Genomic DNA, 18,254 nt, shown 5'->3' on the forward strand with positions numbered 1-18,254 from the left:
TACTTGTACTAGTGTACTTAATAAGTAATTGATTGAACAATTAATGACTTTTTCTGTTTTATTAACATCTTAACAAAATTATGTTCTTATCTTTAGATTTTATCGCGTGTACACCTGACTATTGCAATAATGGTGGAACTTGTATATATGATAGTTTAGATTTTACAGTCACATGTACATGTTTAAAAGGGTATAGTGGAGACATATGTCAACACGAAAATGGTAAGTATGCTAATTGAATAATTGTTAATATTAAGATGTTTTCCTTCCCTTAAGATGAGTCCTCGTAGAAAAATGATTAATACACTTCTATAAAAAAAATCATTAGAGATCGTATAGAGTTAATATAAGGTTAGGAATGAAGAAATGCTCCACGTCTAGTTATTGTCTTGTCCATGTTGTATTCTATGTTAGTCCACCAGTCGGCTTTTCGATTTTTGACGCGCTCAAGTAGTATATGTCTGAAACGCCATTAGTGCCAATCTATTTATCTTTTTACTTATTATTATGTCAAAACCCTGTCTAGATACTATACTCAATGTTACATTATATCAGTACCGTTATTTTTTTTCTTTCTTCTTTCTTTCAGACATCATGACTCTGCTGATTGTAGTTATAGTTGTGTGTATCGTTATTTTAACCATCATTTTGGGATCACTTACAATTGCCGCGTATACATACTGGAAACGTATAAATAAACTTAAAATGTTTAAACGAGGTTTAGAAGACTCATCTTCTGAGACATCCGACTCTGTAATACTTGCTCAATTTGAAGAAAGATTTCAAAGAAATACAACAATGACAGAAGTAAGTTCTATTATGTATTTAGTGTCTTTCACGCATGATGCGCTCCATCACGCCACTATTAATCATTCAATCTAAGCTCGCTTTGCAAATATAGGAAACTTAAGACAAATGAAACAAAAAATGACAAAAAATACCTAACTTATAAAAAAGGAAAAAAAAGAAATGTATATTTATTACATAATTAATTTTCAGAATATTACCCTGGCGGTTCAAAATTAATCTTTGACGCCTATATTCTGTAAATGCAAAAACAAACTAAGAGAAACAAGAACTGATTGATTACAAAGAAATGTTTTTATTCAAAATAAGTATGTAACAAAATTATGAAATAAAGGTGAGTGAATCTCACAAAAAAGAGAAAAAAAAGTTAGGAATCTTTCCATTGATCTTAAGATTGGCTGCGACAATTTCATACTAGTTGCGGTTACAGTAAGTGCGTGGAACTGGTGTCGCAACCAAACACAAGACCTTTGATCTAATGTAGCAAAACTAATTATTTTAAAAATACTGAATATAAATCCAGATTCTCTCGCTTAGTAGTAACTGGCCTTACACACTCCATTTAGATTCTGATTTATTTTCAGAGCAACACAAATCAGAATCATTCAACGGGGTTTGTGCGACCATATCTTGTTACAGGAGAAATATAAGAAAGAACTTTACTAATAATAATAAAGAAACGTCATACGTTTTATTTAAGCTTTTCAACTTTCAAGCCAAATTCTTGTTTCATATTTGTAAAGCTATTCGTCTTGACGAAGTATCAAGTTTAATAACAATATCAGTCTTATTCGTAAGTAGAAAACGAACATTTTTTTATACTAGTTAATAAATAAGTTTTAAAAAACGTGATTTTGAAAAAAAAATCCGATACATTTTCCGTTGATTCCGTTAGTTTAATTTGTCAACATAAAGTGACCTCAATGACACCATGGGCATTTTTCGAAAAATGGCAATTTCTCGACATTTTTATTTTTTTTTCATAAATGGTTACTATAGCATGATAAACATGTGCAGAGTCGTGTATCGGGTTCTGCGCATGTCAATTATGCTATAGTAACCAGTTTTATCGAAAAATAAAAAGGTCGAAATTTGGCCATTTTTTCGAAAAAATCCCTGTACTAGTACAGGGAAATTTTCGAAAAATGGCCATTTTTCGACCTTTATATTTTTTACCATAAATGGTTACTATAGCATGATAAACATGCGCAGAGTGGAATATCGGGTTCTGCGCATGTCAATTATGCTATAGTAACCAATTTTTTCGAAAAATAAAAAGGTCGAAATTTGGCCATTTTTTGAAAAAACAATCCCTGTACTATAGTTCAGGGAAATTTTCGAAAAATGGCCAATTTTCGACCTTTTTATTTGTTGCCATAAATTGTTACTATAGCATGATAAACATGCGCAGAGTCGAATATTGGGTTCTGCGCATATCAATTATGCTATAGTAACCAATTTTATCGAAAAATAAAAAGGTCGAAATTTGGCCATATTTTGAAAAAATCCCTGTACAATAGTACAGGGAAATTTTCGAAAAATGGCCATTTTTCGACCTTTTTATTTTTTGCCATAAATAGTTACTATAGCATGATAAACATGCGCAGAGTCGAATATCGGGTTCTGCGCATGTCAATTATGCTATAGTAACCAATTTTATCGAAAAATAAAAAGGTCGAAATTTGGCCATTTTTTCGAAATAATCCCTGTACTAGTACAGGGTAATTTTCGAAAAATGGCCATTTTTCGACCTTTTTGTTTTTTGCCATAAATGGTTACTATAGCATGATAAACATGCGAAGAGTCGAATATTGGGTTCTGCACATGTCAATTATGCTATAGTAACCAATTTTTTTTCGAAAAAATCCCTGTACTATTCAAGTACAGGGACATTTTCGAAAAATGGCAAATTTTCGACCTTTTTATTTGTTGCCATAAATTGTTACTATAGCATGATAAACACGAGCAGAGTCGAATATTGGGTTCTGCGCATATCAATTATGCTATAGTAACCAGTTTTATCGAAAAATAAAAAGGTCGAAATTTGGCAATTTTTTGAAAAAATCCCTGTACTATACTGCCCTGATTTACGAAAGGGCATTATCTCAAAAAATGTAGTTTTGAGTAAATAAGCAAAACGTGTTTGAGTTTATCTTTAAAAATCTAAAGACAAATTAACGGTTTTTCAGTTATAATAGGTATTAGTACATATATAGAAAATATGTAACATGAATTTTATTTTAATAATTTATTTTTTAGGGGGTCAAAATTGAGATAATTCCTTCTTGTAAATTATTCATACTAACTAATAACAATAGATAATTTAACAAAAGGCATTATCTCTATATTTACATAGAATGTACACTACAAAACTAATCTAATAGCACAAGACAAATATGTTGCATTAGGGATAGGTTAAAGGTAATGAGAGGGAGTAACATGTAGCTGTTGGGCGAGGGGTGGGGAGGGTGTTTGTGGGGGTGGGATGGGTTTAGAGGGGCGGGATTGTGGTGCTCGCTTTGGAAGGATTTCATGAAATTTGATGACAAAAACAACCATTTATAAAAACTTGATGTACAGTGATTTATCGCATTTTCTCTCTTGATACAGTTTATTGCTTTATGCATTATATTTACAAGTTTTGTATTTGATATATTTATTCGTTTTCTAACAGATTGCGTACGTTTGAAGTTGGTAGATTTTTCCAAAAGTTTTCTGTTTTTGGAATCAATTTCTTTATTATGTTGTCTTTTTTAATTTGTGGAATTCCTGTTTTTCTTTAAAAACTCTCTAGACATATAACTGGTATCCATATATTCACATTTCCGGTTTAATTTTGTTTCAACTTTTTAAAATAGTACTTCTTTAACATCATGAATTTTTTAGTATGAGACATTTTGTTGTCTATAAAAAGTACAAATTTATTAATATTATGCAAATATATTAATATGTAATAGAATAGTCAATGTAAAGGAATAATCAATGTAATGGAATTCAATGTAATGACTACGCTTACTTACAGCCACACCCAAAAAGCTCTATTCAATCAAAATGTAATTCAAAAGACTAAAATACAAATTTCCCAATGCCATTGTTTTATAACAAAAGTTGCTTGACATTGATTTTAATATCAATTGGAAAACACTACAAATGACCATTGGACTTTTTTTTACATTTTCAACATTTTCAAGGATAATAACGAAGACATAAGTAATAAAAAGTAATAAACTTAGGCCTACTCATTCAATAGGCACTTGAAAATGTCCTTTGTAGTCATGTTCTTCCATTTTAGTTTGGTATCCGCATAAATTTATTTTAGTATTGTCAAATACAATATTTTGATTAAAAGATTCAATTTATTTTAGTTAACATCTACAAACATAGTTTGAGCGTGCTAATTAGCATGCATCAAGTCGACCTCTGATTGGATAATTGTTACTGCTTCAGTGTGCAGTCAAGCGATCATTTCCTGTTATCTATTGTTTTTTTAAGATAATGCTTTCTGCTGATTTTTTTGTAGGTATGAATAAAGATAATGCCCAAACTGATTTTAATTTTTTAAATATTTTTAATATTTATAGAAAAAGTAGCTGTTAAGTTTAAATGATAGATTATACCCTCAAAAGTCATGTAAGACAAAAATCTCAATTTTGAAAAAAATTGAGATAATGCCCTTTCGTAAATCAGGGCAGTATAGTACAGGGAAATTTTCGAAAAATGGCCAATTTTCGACCTTTTATTTTTCCCCTTAAATTGTTACTATAGCATGATAAACATGCGCAGAGTCGAATATTGGGTTCTGCGCATGTCAATTATGCTATAGTAACCAATTTTATCGAAAAATAAAAAGGTCGAAATTTGGCCATTTTTTGAAAAAATCCCTGTACTATAGTTCAGGGAAATTTTCAAAAAATGGCCATTTTTCGACCTTTTTATTTTTTACCATAAATGGTTACTATAGCATGATAAACATGCGCAGAGTCGAATATTGGGTTCTGCGCATGTCAATTATGCTATAGTAACCAATTTTATCGAAAAATAAAAAGGTTGAAATTTGGCCATTTTTTGAAAAAATCCGTGTACTATAGTTCAGGGAAATTTTCGAAAAATGGCCATTTTTCGACCTTTATATTTTTTGCCATGAATGGTTACTATAGCATGATAAACATGCGCAGAGTCGAATATTGGGTTCTGCGCATGTCAATTATGCTATAGTAACCAATTTTATCGAAAAATAAAAAGGTCGAAATTTGGCCATTTTTTGGAAAAAATCCATGTACTATAGTTCAGGGAAATTTTCGAAAAATGGCCATTTTTGGACCTTTATATTTGTTGCCATAAATGGTTACTATAGCATGATAAACATGCGCAGAGTCTATAATCGGGTTCTGCGCATGTCAATTATGCTATAGTAACCAATTTTTTTTCGAAAAAATCCCTGTACTATTCAAATACAGGGAAATTTTCGAAAAATGGCCAATTTTCGACCTTTTTATTTTTTACCAAAAATGGTTACTATAGCATGATAAACATGCGCAGAGTCGAATATTGGCTTCTGCGCAAGTCACTTATGCTATAGTAACCAATTTTATCGAAAAATAAAAAGGTTGAAATTTGGCCATTTTTTGAAAAAATCCGTGTACTATAGTTCAGGGAAATTTTCGAAAAATGGCAATTTTTCGACCTTTATATTTTTTGCCATGAATAGTTACTATAGCATGATAAACATGCGCAGAGTCGAATATTGGGTTCTGCGCATGTCAATTATGCTATAGTAACCATTTTATCGAAAAATAAAAAGGTCGAAATTTGGCCATTTTTTGGAAAAAATCCTTGTACTATAGTACAGGATAATTTTCGAAAAATGGCCATTTTTCGACCTTTATATTTTTTGCCACAAATGGTTACTATAGCATGATAAACATGCGCAGAGTCGAATATCGGGTTCTGCGCATGTCAATTATGCTATAGTAACCAGTTTTATCTAAAAATAAAAAGGTCGAAATTTTGCCATATTTTGAAAAAATCCCTGTACAGGGAAATTTTCGAAAAATGGCCATTTTTCAACCTTTTTATTTTTTGCCATAAATAGTTACTATAGCATAATTGACATGCGCAGAGTCGAATATCGGGTTCTGCGCATGTCAATTATGCTATAGTAACCAGTTTTATCTAAAAATAAAAAGGTCGAAATTTTGCCATATTTTGAAAAAATCCCTGTACTATAGTACAGGGAAATTTTCGAAAAATGGCCATTTTTCAACCTTTTTATTTTTTGCCATAAATAGTTACTATAGCATGATAAACATGCGCAGAGTCGAATATTGGGTTCTGCGCATGTCAATTATGCTATAATAACCAATTTTATCGAAAAATAAAAAGGTCGAAATTTGGCCATATTTTGAAAAAATCCCTGTACTATAGTACAGGGAAATTTTCGAAAAATGGCCATTTTTCGACCTTTTTATTTTTTGCCATAAATAGTTACTATAGCATGATAAACATGCGCAGAGTCGAATATCGGGTTCTGCGCATGTCAATTATGCTATAGTAACCAATTTTATCGAAAAATAAAAAGGTCGAAATTTGGCCATTTTTTGAAAAAATCCCTGTACTATAGTTCAGGGAAATTTTCAAAAAATGGCCATTTTTCGACCTTTTTATTTTTTACCATAAATGGTTACTATAGCATGATAAACATGCGCAGAGTCGAATATTGGGTTCTGCGCATGTCAATTATGCTATAGTAACCCATTTTATCGAAAAATAAAAAGGTTGAAATTTGGCCATTTTTTGAAAAAATCCGTGTACTATAGTTCAGGGAAATTTTCGAAAAATGGCCATTTTTCGACCTTTATATTTTTTGCCATGAATGGTTACTATAGCATGATAAACATGCGCAGAGTCGAATATTGGGTTCTGCGCATGTCAATTATGCTATAGTAACCAATTTTATCGAAAAATAAAAAGGTCGAAATTTGGCCATTTTTTGGAAAAAATCCTTGTACTATAGTTCAGGGAAATTTTCGAAAAATGGCCATTTTTGGACCTTTATATTTGTTGCCATAAATGGTTACTATAGCATGATAAACATGCGCAGAGTCTATAATCGGGTTCTGCGCATGTCAATTATGCTATAGTAACCAATTTTTTTTCGAAAAAATCCCTGTACTATTCAAATACAGGGAAATTTTCGAAAAATGGCCAATTATCGACCTTTTTATTTTTTACCAAAAATGGTTACTATAGCATGATAAACATGCGCAGAGTCGAATATTGGCTTCTGCGCAAGTCACTTATGCTATAGTAACCAATTTTATCGAAAAATAAAAAGGTTGAAATTTGGCCATTTTTTGAAAAAATCCGTGTACTATAGTTCAGGGAAATTTTCGAAAAATGGCAATTTTTCGACCTTTATATTTTTTGCCATGAATAGTTACTATAGCATGATAAACATGCGCAGAGTCGAATATTGGGTTCTGCGCATGTCAATTATGCTATAGTAACCATTTTATCGAAAAATAAAAAGGTCGAAATTTGGCCATTTTTTGAAAAAATCCCTGTACTATAGTTCAGGGAAATTTTCAAAAAATGGCCATTTTTCGACCTTTTTATTTTTTACCATAAATGGTTACTATAGCATGATAAACATGCGCAGAGTCTATAATCGGGTTCTGCGCATGTCAATTATGCTATAGTAACCAATTTTTTTTCGAAAAAATCCCTGTACTATTCAAATACAGGGAAATTTTCGAAAAATGGCCAATTATCGACCTTTTTATTTTTTACCAAAAATGGTTACTATAGCATGATAAACATGCGCAGAGTCGAATATTGGCTTCTGCGCAAGTCACTTATGCTATAGTAACCAATTTTATCGAAAAATAAAAAGGTTGAAATTTGGCCATTTTTTGAAAAAATCCGTGTACTATAGTTCAGGGAAATTTTCAAAAAATGGCCATTTTTCGACCTTTTTATTTTTTACCATAAATGGTTACTATAGCATGATAAACATGCGCAGAGTCGAATATTGGGTTCTGCGCATGTCAATTATGCTATAGTAACCCATTTTATCGAAAAATAAAAAGGTTGAAATTTGGCCATTTTTTGAAAAAATCCGTGTACTATAGTTCAGGGAAATTTTCGAAAAATGGCCATTTTTCGACCTTTATATTTTTTGCCATGAATGGTTACTATAGCATGATAAACATGCGCAGAGTCGAATATTGGGTTCTGCGCATGTCAATTATGCTATAGTAACCAATTTTATCGAAAAATAAAAAGGTCGAAATTTGGCCATTTTTTGGAAAAAATCCTTGTACTATAGTTCAGGGAAATTTTCGAAAAATGGCCATTTTTGGACCTTTATATTTGTTGCCATAAATGGTTACTATAGCATGATAAACATGCGCAGAGTCTATAATCGGGTTCTGCGCATGTCAATTATGCTATAGTAACCAATTTTTTTTCGAAAAAATCCCTGTACTATTCAAATACAGGGAAATTTTCGAAAAATGGCCAATTATCGACCTTTTTATTTTTTACCAAAAATGGTTACTATAGCATGATAAACATGCGCAGAGTCGAATATTGGCTTCTGCGCAAGTCACTTATGCTATAGTAACCAATTTTATCGAAAAATAAAAAGGTTGAAATTTGGCCATTTTTTGAAAAAATCCGTGTACTATAGTTCAGGGAAATTTTCGAAAAATGGCAATTTTTCGACCTTTATATTTTTTGCCATGAATAGTTACTATAGCATGATAAACATGCGCAGAGTCGAATATTGGGTTCTGCGCATGTCAATTATGCTATAGTAACCATTTTATCGAAAAATAAAAAGGTCGAAATTTGGCCATTTTTTGGAAAAAATCCTTGTACTATAGTACAGGATAATTTTCGAAAAATGGCCATTTTTCGACCTTTATATTTTTTGCCACAAATGGTTACTATAGCATGATAAACATGCGCAGAGTCGAATATCGGGTTCTGCGCATGTCAATTATGCTATAGTAACCAGTTTTATCTAAAAATAAAAAGGTCGAAATTTTGCCATATTTTGAAAAAATCGCTGTACTATAGTACAGGGAAATTTTCGAAAAATGGCCATTTTTCAACCTTTTTATTTTTTGCCATAAATAGTTACTATAGCATGATAAACATGCGCAGAGTCGAATATCGGGTTCTGCGCATGTCAATTATTTTATATATATATATTTATATATTTTTCGAACTTTTTATTTTTTACCATAAATGGTTACTATAGCATGATAAACATGCGCAGAGTCGAATATTGGGTTCTGAGCATGTCAATCATGCTATAGCAACCAATTTTATCGAAAAATAAAAAGGTTGAAAATTGGCCATTTTTTGAAAAAATCCGTGTACTATAGTTCAGGGAAATTTTCGAAAAATGGCCATTTTTCGACCTTTTTATTTTTTACCATAAATGGTTACTATAGCATGATAAACATGCGCAGAGTCGAATATTGGGTTCTGCGCATGTCAATTATGCTATAGTAACCAATTTTATCGAAAAATAAAAAGGTTGAAATTTGGCCATTTTTTGAAAAAATCCCTGTACTATAGTTCAGGGAAATTTACGAAAAATGGCCATTTTTCGACCTTTATATTTGTTGCCATGATTGGTTACTATAGCATGATAAACATGCGCAGAGTCGAATATTGGGTTCTGCGCATGTCAATTATGCTATAGTAACCAATTTTATCGAAAAATAAAAATGTCGAAATTTGGCAATTTTTTGAAAAAATCACTGTACTATAGTTCAGGGAAATTTTCGAAAAATTGCCATTTTTCGACCTTTATATTTGTTACCATATATGGTTACTATAGCATGATAAACATGTACTATAGTACAGGGAAATTTTCGAAAAATTGCCATTTTTCGACCTTTTTATTTGTTATCATAAATGGTTCCTATAGCATGATAAACATGCGCAGAGTCGAATATCGGGTTCTGCGCATGTCAATTATGCTATAGTAACCAGTTTTATCGAAAAATAAAAAGGTTGAAATTTGGCCATATTTTGAAAAAATCCCTGTACTATAGTACAGGGAAATTTTCGAAAAATGGCCATTTTTCGACCTTTTTATTTTTTTCCATAAATGGTTACTATAGCAAGATAAACATGCGCAGAGTCGAATATTGGGTTCTGCGCATGTCAATTATTTTATATTAACCAATTTTATCGAAAAATAAAAAGGTCGAAATTTGGTCATTTTTTGAAAAAATCCCTGTAATATAGTTCAGGGAAATTTTTGAAAAATTGCCATTTTTCGACCTTTATATTTTTTGCCATAAATTGTTACTATAGCATGATAAACATGCGCAGAGTCGAATATCGGGTTCTGCACATGTCAATTATGCTATAGTAACCAGTTTTATCGAAAAATAAAAAGGTAGAAATTTGGCCATTTTTTAAAAAAAAATCCCTGTACTATAGTTCAGGGAAATTTTTCGACCTTTATATTTTTTACCATAAATGATTACTATAGCATGATAAACATGCGCAGAGTCGAATATATAGGTGCATAAATGGCAAAAAATTGCCAAATTTTGACTCTTTTATTTTTTGACATATATGTGAATAAATGGCAATATTATAGCATAATTATTGAATTTTTTTTTTGACATACTATGGCTCTATAAGATGATGTTAACACAATATATGTGCATAAATGGCAGAGTCATACAGCCTAACCCTAACCCTAACCCATACAGCCTAAGTCATACTGCCTAAGTCATACTGAATAAGTCATACTGCCTAAGTCATACTGAATAAGTCATACTGAATAAGTCATACTGCCTAAGTCATACTGCCTAAGTCATACTGAATAAGTCATACTGCCTAAGTCATACTGCCTAAGTCATACTGCCTACGTCTTTTATTTTTTGACATAACTAGTTACTATGGCTCTATAAGATGATGTTAACACAATATATGTGCATAAATGGCAATATTATAGATAATTATTGAATTTTTAAAAGTGGAATTTTTTGCCATTTTTCGAAAAAATTCCTTTGGTCCCCCGCAGTGAAATTTTCTAAAAATGGCAAAATTTCGACCCTTTTATTTTTTGACATAACTAGTTACTATGGTTCTATAAGATGATCTTAACACAATATATATGCTTAAATATGACAATATTATAGCATAATTATTGAATTTTAAAAAGTGGAAATTTTGGTCATTTTTCGAAAAAAAATTCCTTTGGTCCCCCGCAGTGAAATTTTCTAAAAATGGCCAAATTTCGACCCTTTTATTTTTTGACATAACTAGTTACTATGGCTCTATAAGGTGATGTTAACACAATATATGTGCATAAATGGCAAAGTCATACAGCCTAAGTCATACTGCCTAAGTCATACAGCCTAAGTCATACAGCCTAAGTCATACTGCCTAAGTCATACTGCCTAAGTCATACTGCCTAAGTCATACTGCCTAAGTCATACTGCCTAAGTCTTTTATTTTTTGACATAACTAGTTACTATGGCTCTATAAGATGATGTTAACACAATATATGTGCATAAATGGCAGAGTCATACAGCCTAACCCTAACCCATACAGCCTAAGTCATACTGCCTAAGTCATACTGAATAAGTCATACTGCCTAAGTCATACTGCCTAAGTCATACTGCCTAAGTCATACTGCCTAAGTCATACTGCCTAAGTCTTTTATTTTTTGACATAACTAGTTACTATGGCTCTATAAGATGATGTTAACACAATATATGTGCATAAATGGCAATATTATAGATAATTATTGAATTTTAAAAAGTGGAAATTTTGGTCATTTTTCGAAAAAAAATTCCTTTGGTCCCCCGCAGTAAAATTTTCTAAAAATGGCCAAATTTCGACCCTTTTATTTTTTGACATAACTAGTTACTATGGCTCTATAAGGTGATGTTAACACAATATAATATAATAAATTATAAATATATTATAAATGACAATATTATAGCATAATTATTGAATTTTTAAAAGTGGAATTTTTTGCCATTTTTGGAAAAAAATTCCTTTGGTCCCCCGCAGTGAAATTTTCTAAAAATGGCAAAATTTCGACCCTTTTATTTTTTGACATAACTAGTTACTATGGTTCTATAAGATGATCTTAACACAATATATATGCTTAAATATGACAATATTATAGCATAATTATTGAATTTTAAAAAGTGGAAATTTTGGTCATTTTTCGAAAAAAAATTCCTTTGGTCCCCCGCAGTGAAATTTTCTAAAAATGGCCAAATTTCGACCCTTTTATTTTTTGACATAACTAGTTACTATGGCTCTATAAGGTGATGTTAACACAATATATGTGCATAAATGGCAAAGTCATACAGCCTAAGTCATACAACCTAAGTCATACTGCCTAAGTCATACAGCCTAAGTCATACAGCCTAAGTCATACAGCCTAAGTCATACTGCCTAAGTCATACTGCCTAAGTCATACTGCCTAAGTCATACTGCCTAAGTAATACTGCCTAAGTCTTTTATTTTTTGACATAACTAGTTACTATGGCTCTATAAGATGATGTTAACACAATATATGTGCATAAATGGCAGAGTCATACAGCCTAACCCTAACCCTAACCCATACAGCCTAAGTCATACTGCCTAAGTCATACTGAATAAGTCATACTGCCTAAGTCATACTGCCTAAGTCATACTGCCTAAGTCATACTGCCTAAGTCATACTGCCTAAGTCTTTTATTTTTTGACATAACTAGTTACTATGGCTCTATAAGATGATGTTAACACAATATATGTGCATAAATGGCAATATTATAGATAATTATTGAATTTTCAAAAGTGGAAATTTTGGTCATTTTTCGAAAAAAAATTCCTTTGGTCCCCCGCAGTGAAATTTTCTAAAAATGGCCAAATTTCGACCCTTTTATTTTTTGACATAACTAGTTACTATGGCTCTATAAGGTGATGTTAACACAATATATGTGCATAAATGGCAAAGTCATACAGCCTAAGTCATACAACCTAAGTCATACTGCCTAAGTCATACAGCCTAAGTCATACAGCCTAAGTCATACAGCCTAAGTCATACTGCCTAAGTCATACTGCCTAAGTCATACAGCCTAAGTCACACTGCCTAAGTCATACTGCCTAAGTCATACAGCCTAAGTCATACAGCCTAAGTCATACTGCCTAAGTCATACTGCCTAAGTCATACTGCCTAAGTCATACTGCCTAAGTCATACTGCCTAAGTCTTTTATTTTTTGACATAACTAGTTACTATGGCTCTATAAGATGATGTTAACACAATATATGTGCATAAATGGCAGAGTCATACAGCCTAACCCTAACCCTAACCCATACAGCCTAAGTCATACTGCCTAAGTCATACTGAATAAGTCATACTGCCTAAGTCATACTGCCTAAGTCATACTGCCTAAGTCATACTGCCTAAGTCTTTTATTTTTTGACATAACTAGTTACTATGGCTCTATAAGATGATGTTAACACAATATATGTGCATAAATGGCAGAGTCATACAGCCTAACCCTAACCCTAACCCATACAGCCTAAGTCATACTGCCTAAGTCATACTGAATAAGTCATACTGCCTAAGTCATACTGCCTAAGTCATACTGCCTAAGTCATACTGAATAAGTCATACTGCCTAAGTCATACTGCCTAAGTCATACTGCCTAAGTCATACTGCCTAAGTCATACTGCCTAAGTCATACTGCCTACGTCTTTTATTTTTTGACATAACTAGTTACTATGGCTCTATAAGATGATGTTAACACAATATATGTGCATAAATGGCAATATTATAGATAATTATTGAATTTTTAAAAGTGGAATTTTTTGCCATTTTTCGAAAAAATTCCTTTGGTCCTCCGCAGTAAAAATTTCGAAAAATGGCCAAATTTTGATTCTTTTATTTTTTGACATAACTAGTTACTATGGCTCTATAAGGTGATGTTAACAAAATATATGTGCATAAATGGCAATATTATAGCATAATTATGGCATTTTAAAAAGCGGAAATTTTTTTCATTTTTCGAAAAAATTCCTTTGGTCCCTCGCAGTGAAATTTTCGAAAAATGACCCAAATTTCGACCGTTTATTTTTGGACATAACTAGTTACTATGGCTCTATAAGATGATGTTAACACAATATAATATAATAAATTATAAATATATTATAAATGACAATATTATAGCATAATTATTGAATTTTTAAAAGTGGAATTTTTTGCCATTTTTGGAAAAAAATTCCTTTGGTCCCCCGCAGTGAAATTTTCTAAAATGGCAAAATTTCGACCCTTTTATTTTTTGACATAACTAGTTACTATGGTTCTATAAGATGATCTTAACACAATATATATGCTTAAATATGACAATATTATAGCATAATTATTGAATTTTAAAAAGTGGAAATTTTGGTCATTTTTCGAAAAAAAATTCCTTTGGTCCCCCGCAGTGGAATTTTCTAAAAATGGCCAAATTTCGACCCTTTTATTTTTTGACATAACTAGTTACTATGGCTCTATAAGGTGATGTTAACACAATATATGTGCATAAATGGCAAAGTCATACAGCCTAAGTCATACAACCTAAGTCATACTGCCTAAGTCATACAGCCTAAGTCATACAGCCTAAGTCATACAGCCTAAGTCATACTGCCTAAGTCATACTGCCTAAGTCATACTGCCTAAGTCATACTGCCTAAGTCATACTGCCTAAGTCTTTTATTTTTTGACATAACTAGTTACTATGGCTCTATAAGATGATGTTAACACAATATATGTGCATAAATGGCAGAGTCATACAGCCTAACCCTAACCCTAACCCATACAGCCTAAGTCATACTGCCTAAGTCATACTGAATAAGTCATACTGCCTAAGTCATACTGCCTAAGTCATACTGCCTAAGTCATACTGCCTAAGTCATACTGCCTAAGTCTTTTATTTTTTGACATAACTAGTTACTATGGCTCTATAAGATGATGTTAACACAATATATGTGCATAAATGGCAATATTATAGATAATTATTGAATTTTAAAAAGTGGAAATTTTGGTCATTTTTCGAAAAAAAATTCCTTTGGTCCCCCGCAGTGAAATTTTCTAAAAATGGCCAAATTTCGACCCTTTTATTTTTTGACATAACTAGTTACTATGGCTCTATAAGGTGATGTTAACACAATATAATATAATAAATTATAAATATATTATAAATGACAATATTATAGCATAATTATTGAATTTTTAAAAGTGGAATTTTTTGCCATTTTTGGAAAAAAATTCCTTTGGTCCCCCGCAGTGAAATTTTCTAAAAATGGCAAAATTTCGACCCTTTTATTTTTTGACATAACTAGTTACTATGGTTCTATAAGATGATCTTAACACAATATATATGCTTAAATATGACAATATTATAGCATAATTATTGAATTTTAAAAAGTGGAAATTTTGGTCATTTTTCGAAAAAAAATTCCTTTGGTCCCCCGCAGTGAAATTTTCTAAAAATTGCCAAATTTCGACCCTTTTATTTTTTGACATAACTAGTTACTATGGCTCTATAAGGTGATGTTAACACAATATATGTGCATAAATGGCAAAGTCATACAGCCTAAGTCATACTGCCTAAGTCATACAGCCTAAGTCATACAGCCTAAGTCATACAGCCTAAGTCATACTGCCTAAGTCATACTGCCTAAGTCATACTGCCTAAGTCATACTGCCTAAGTCATACTGCCTAAGTCTTTTATTTTTTGACATAACTAGTTACTATGGCTCTATAAGATGATGTTAACACAATATATGTGCATAAATGGCAGAGTCATACAGCCTAACCCTAACCCTAACCCATACAGCCTAAGTCATACTGCCTAAGTCATACTGAATAAGTCATACTGCCTAAGTCATACTGCCTAAGTCATACTGCCTAAGTCATACTGCCTAAGTCTTTTATTTTTTGACATAACTAGTTACTATGGCTCTATAAGATGATGTTAACACAATATATGTGCATAAATGGCAATATTATAGATAATTATTGAATTTTAAAAAGTGGAAATTTTGGTCATTTTTCGAAAAAAAATTCCTTTGGTCCCCCGCAGTGAAATTTTCTAAAAATGGCCAAATTTCGACCCTTTTATTTTTTGACATAACTAGTTACTATGGCTCTATAAGGTGATGTTAACACAATATATGTGCATAAATGGCAAAGTCATACAGCCTAAGTCATACAACCTAAGTCATACTGCCTAAGTCATACAGCCTAAGTCATACAGCCTAAGTCATACAGCCTAAGTCATACTGCCTAAGTCATACTGCCTAAGTCATACAGCCTAAGTCACACTGCCTAAGTCATACTGCCTAAGTCATACAGCCTAAGTCATACAGCCTAAGTCATACTGCCTAAGTCATACTGCCTAAGTCATACTGCCTAAGTCATACTGCCTAAGTCTTTTATTTTTTGACATAACTAGTTACTATGGCTCTATAAGATGATGTTAACACAATATATGTGCATAAATGGCAGAGTCATACAGCCTAACCCTAACCCTAACCCATACAGCCTAAGTCATACTGCCTAAGTCATACTGAATAAGTCATACTGCCTAAGTCATACTGCCTAAGTCATACTGCCTAAGTCATACTGCCTAAGTCTTTTATTTTTTGACATAACTAGTTACTATGGCTCTATAAGATGATGTTAACACAATATATGTGCATAAATGGCAGAGTCATACAGCCTAACCCTAACCCTAACCCATACAGCCTAAGTCATACTGCCTAAGTCATACTGAATAAGTCATACTGCCTAAGTCATACTGCCTAAGTCATACTGCCTAAGTCATACTGAATAAGTCATACTGCCTAAGTCATACTGCCTAAGTCATACTGCCTAAGTCATACTGCCTAAGTCATACTGCCTAAGTCATACTGCCTACGTCTTTTATTTTTTGACATAACTAGTTACTATGGCTCTATAAGATGATGTTAACACAATATATGTGCATAAATGGCAATATTATAGATAATTATTGAATTTTTAAAAGTGGAATTTTTTGCCATTTTTCGAAAAAATTCCTTTGGTCCTCCGCAGTAAAAATTTCGAAAAATGGCCAAATTTTGATTCTTTTATTTTTTGACATAACTAGTTACTATGGCTCTATAAGGTGATGTTAACAAAATATATGTGCATAAATGGCAATATTATAGCATAATTATGGCATTTTAAAAAGCGGAAATTTTTTTCATTTTTCGAAAAAATTCCTTTGGTCCCTCGCAGTGAAATTTTCGAAAAATGACCCAAATTTCGACCGTTTATTTTTGGACATAACTAGTTACTATGGCTCTATAAGATGATGTTAACACAATATAATATAATAAATTATAAATATATTATAAATGACAATATTATAGCATAATTATTGAATTTTTAAAAGTGGAATTTTTTGCCATTTTTGGAAAAAAATTCCTTTGGTCCCCCGCAGTGAAATGTTCTAAAATGGCAAAATTTCGACCCTTTTATTTTTTGACATAACTAGTTACTATGGTTCTATAAGATGATCTTAACACAATATATATGCTTAAATATGACAATATTATAGCATAATTATTGAATTTTAAAAAGTGGAAATTTTGGTCATTTTTCGAAAAAAAATTCCTTTGGTCCCCCGCAGTGAAATTTTCTAAAAATGGCCAAATTTCGACCCTTTTATTTTTTGACATAACTAGTTACTATGGCTCTATAAGGTGATGTTAACACAATATATGTGCATAAATGGCAAAGTCATACAGCCTAAGTCATACAACCTAAGTCATACTGCCTAAGTCATACAGCCTAAGTCATACAGCCTAAGTCATACAGCCTAAGTCATACTGCCTAAGTCATACTGCCTAAGTCATACTGCCTAAGTCATACTGCCTAAGTCATACTGCCTAAGTCTTTTATTTTTTGACATAACTAGTTACTATGGCTCTATAAGATGATGTTAACACAATATATGTGCATAAATGGCAGAGTCATACAGCCTAACCCTAACCCTAACCCATACAGCCTAAGTCATACTGCCTAAGTCATACTGAATAAGTCATACTGCCTAAGTCATACTGCCTAAGTCATACTGCCTAAGTCATACTGCCTAAGTCTTTTATTTTTTGACATAACTAGTTACTATGGCTCTATAAGATGATGTTAACACAATATATGTGCATAAATGGCAATATTATAGATAATTATTGAATTTTAAAAAGTGGAAATTTTGGTCATTTTTCGAAAAAAAATTCCTTTGGTCCCCCGCAGTGAAATTTTCTAAAAATGGCCAAATTTCGACCCTTTTATTTTTTGACATAACTAGTTACTATGGCTCTATAAGGTGATGTTAACACAATATAATATAATAAATTATAAATATATTATAAATGACAATATTATAGCATAATTAT

The 18,254-nt window shown here is 31.8% G+C and overlaps 1 protein-coding gene across 1 annotated transcript in view; it reads left to right on the forward strand.

Moving 5' to 3' along the window:
• Positions 1–1,644, forward strand: part of LOC144856227 (uncharacterized) — a 30,385-nt gene extending 28,741 nt beyond the window's left edge. Inside the window, exons 46-48 of the mRNA XM_078714178.1 lie at positions 97–222; positions 590–807; positions 1,392–1,644. Coding sequence (XP_078570304.1) covers positions 97–222; positions 590–807; positions 1,392–1,457 — 410 coding nt within the window. The 3' untranslated portion in view covers positions 1,458–1,644. The remainder of the gene's footprint in view (positions 1–96; positions 223–589; positions 808–1,391) is intronic.
• Positions 1,645–18,254: the final 16,610 nt, after the last annotated feature.

The sequence above is a fragment of the Antedon bifida genome, chromosome 11 (genome assembly GCF_963402885.1).
Source record: "Antedon bifida chromosome 11, ecAntBifi1.1, whole genome shotgun sequence".
Lineage (NCBI taxonomy): Eukaryota > Metazoa > Echinodermata > Crinoidea > Comatulida > Antedonidae > Antedon > Antedon bifida.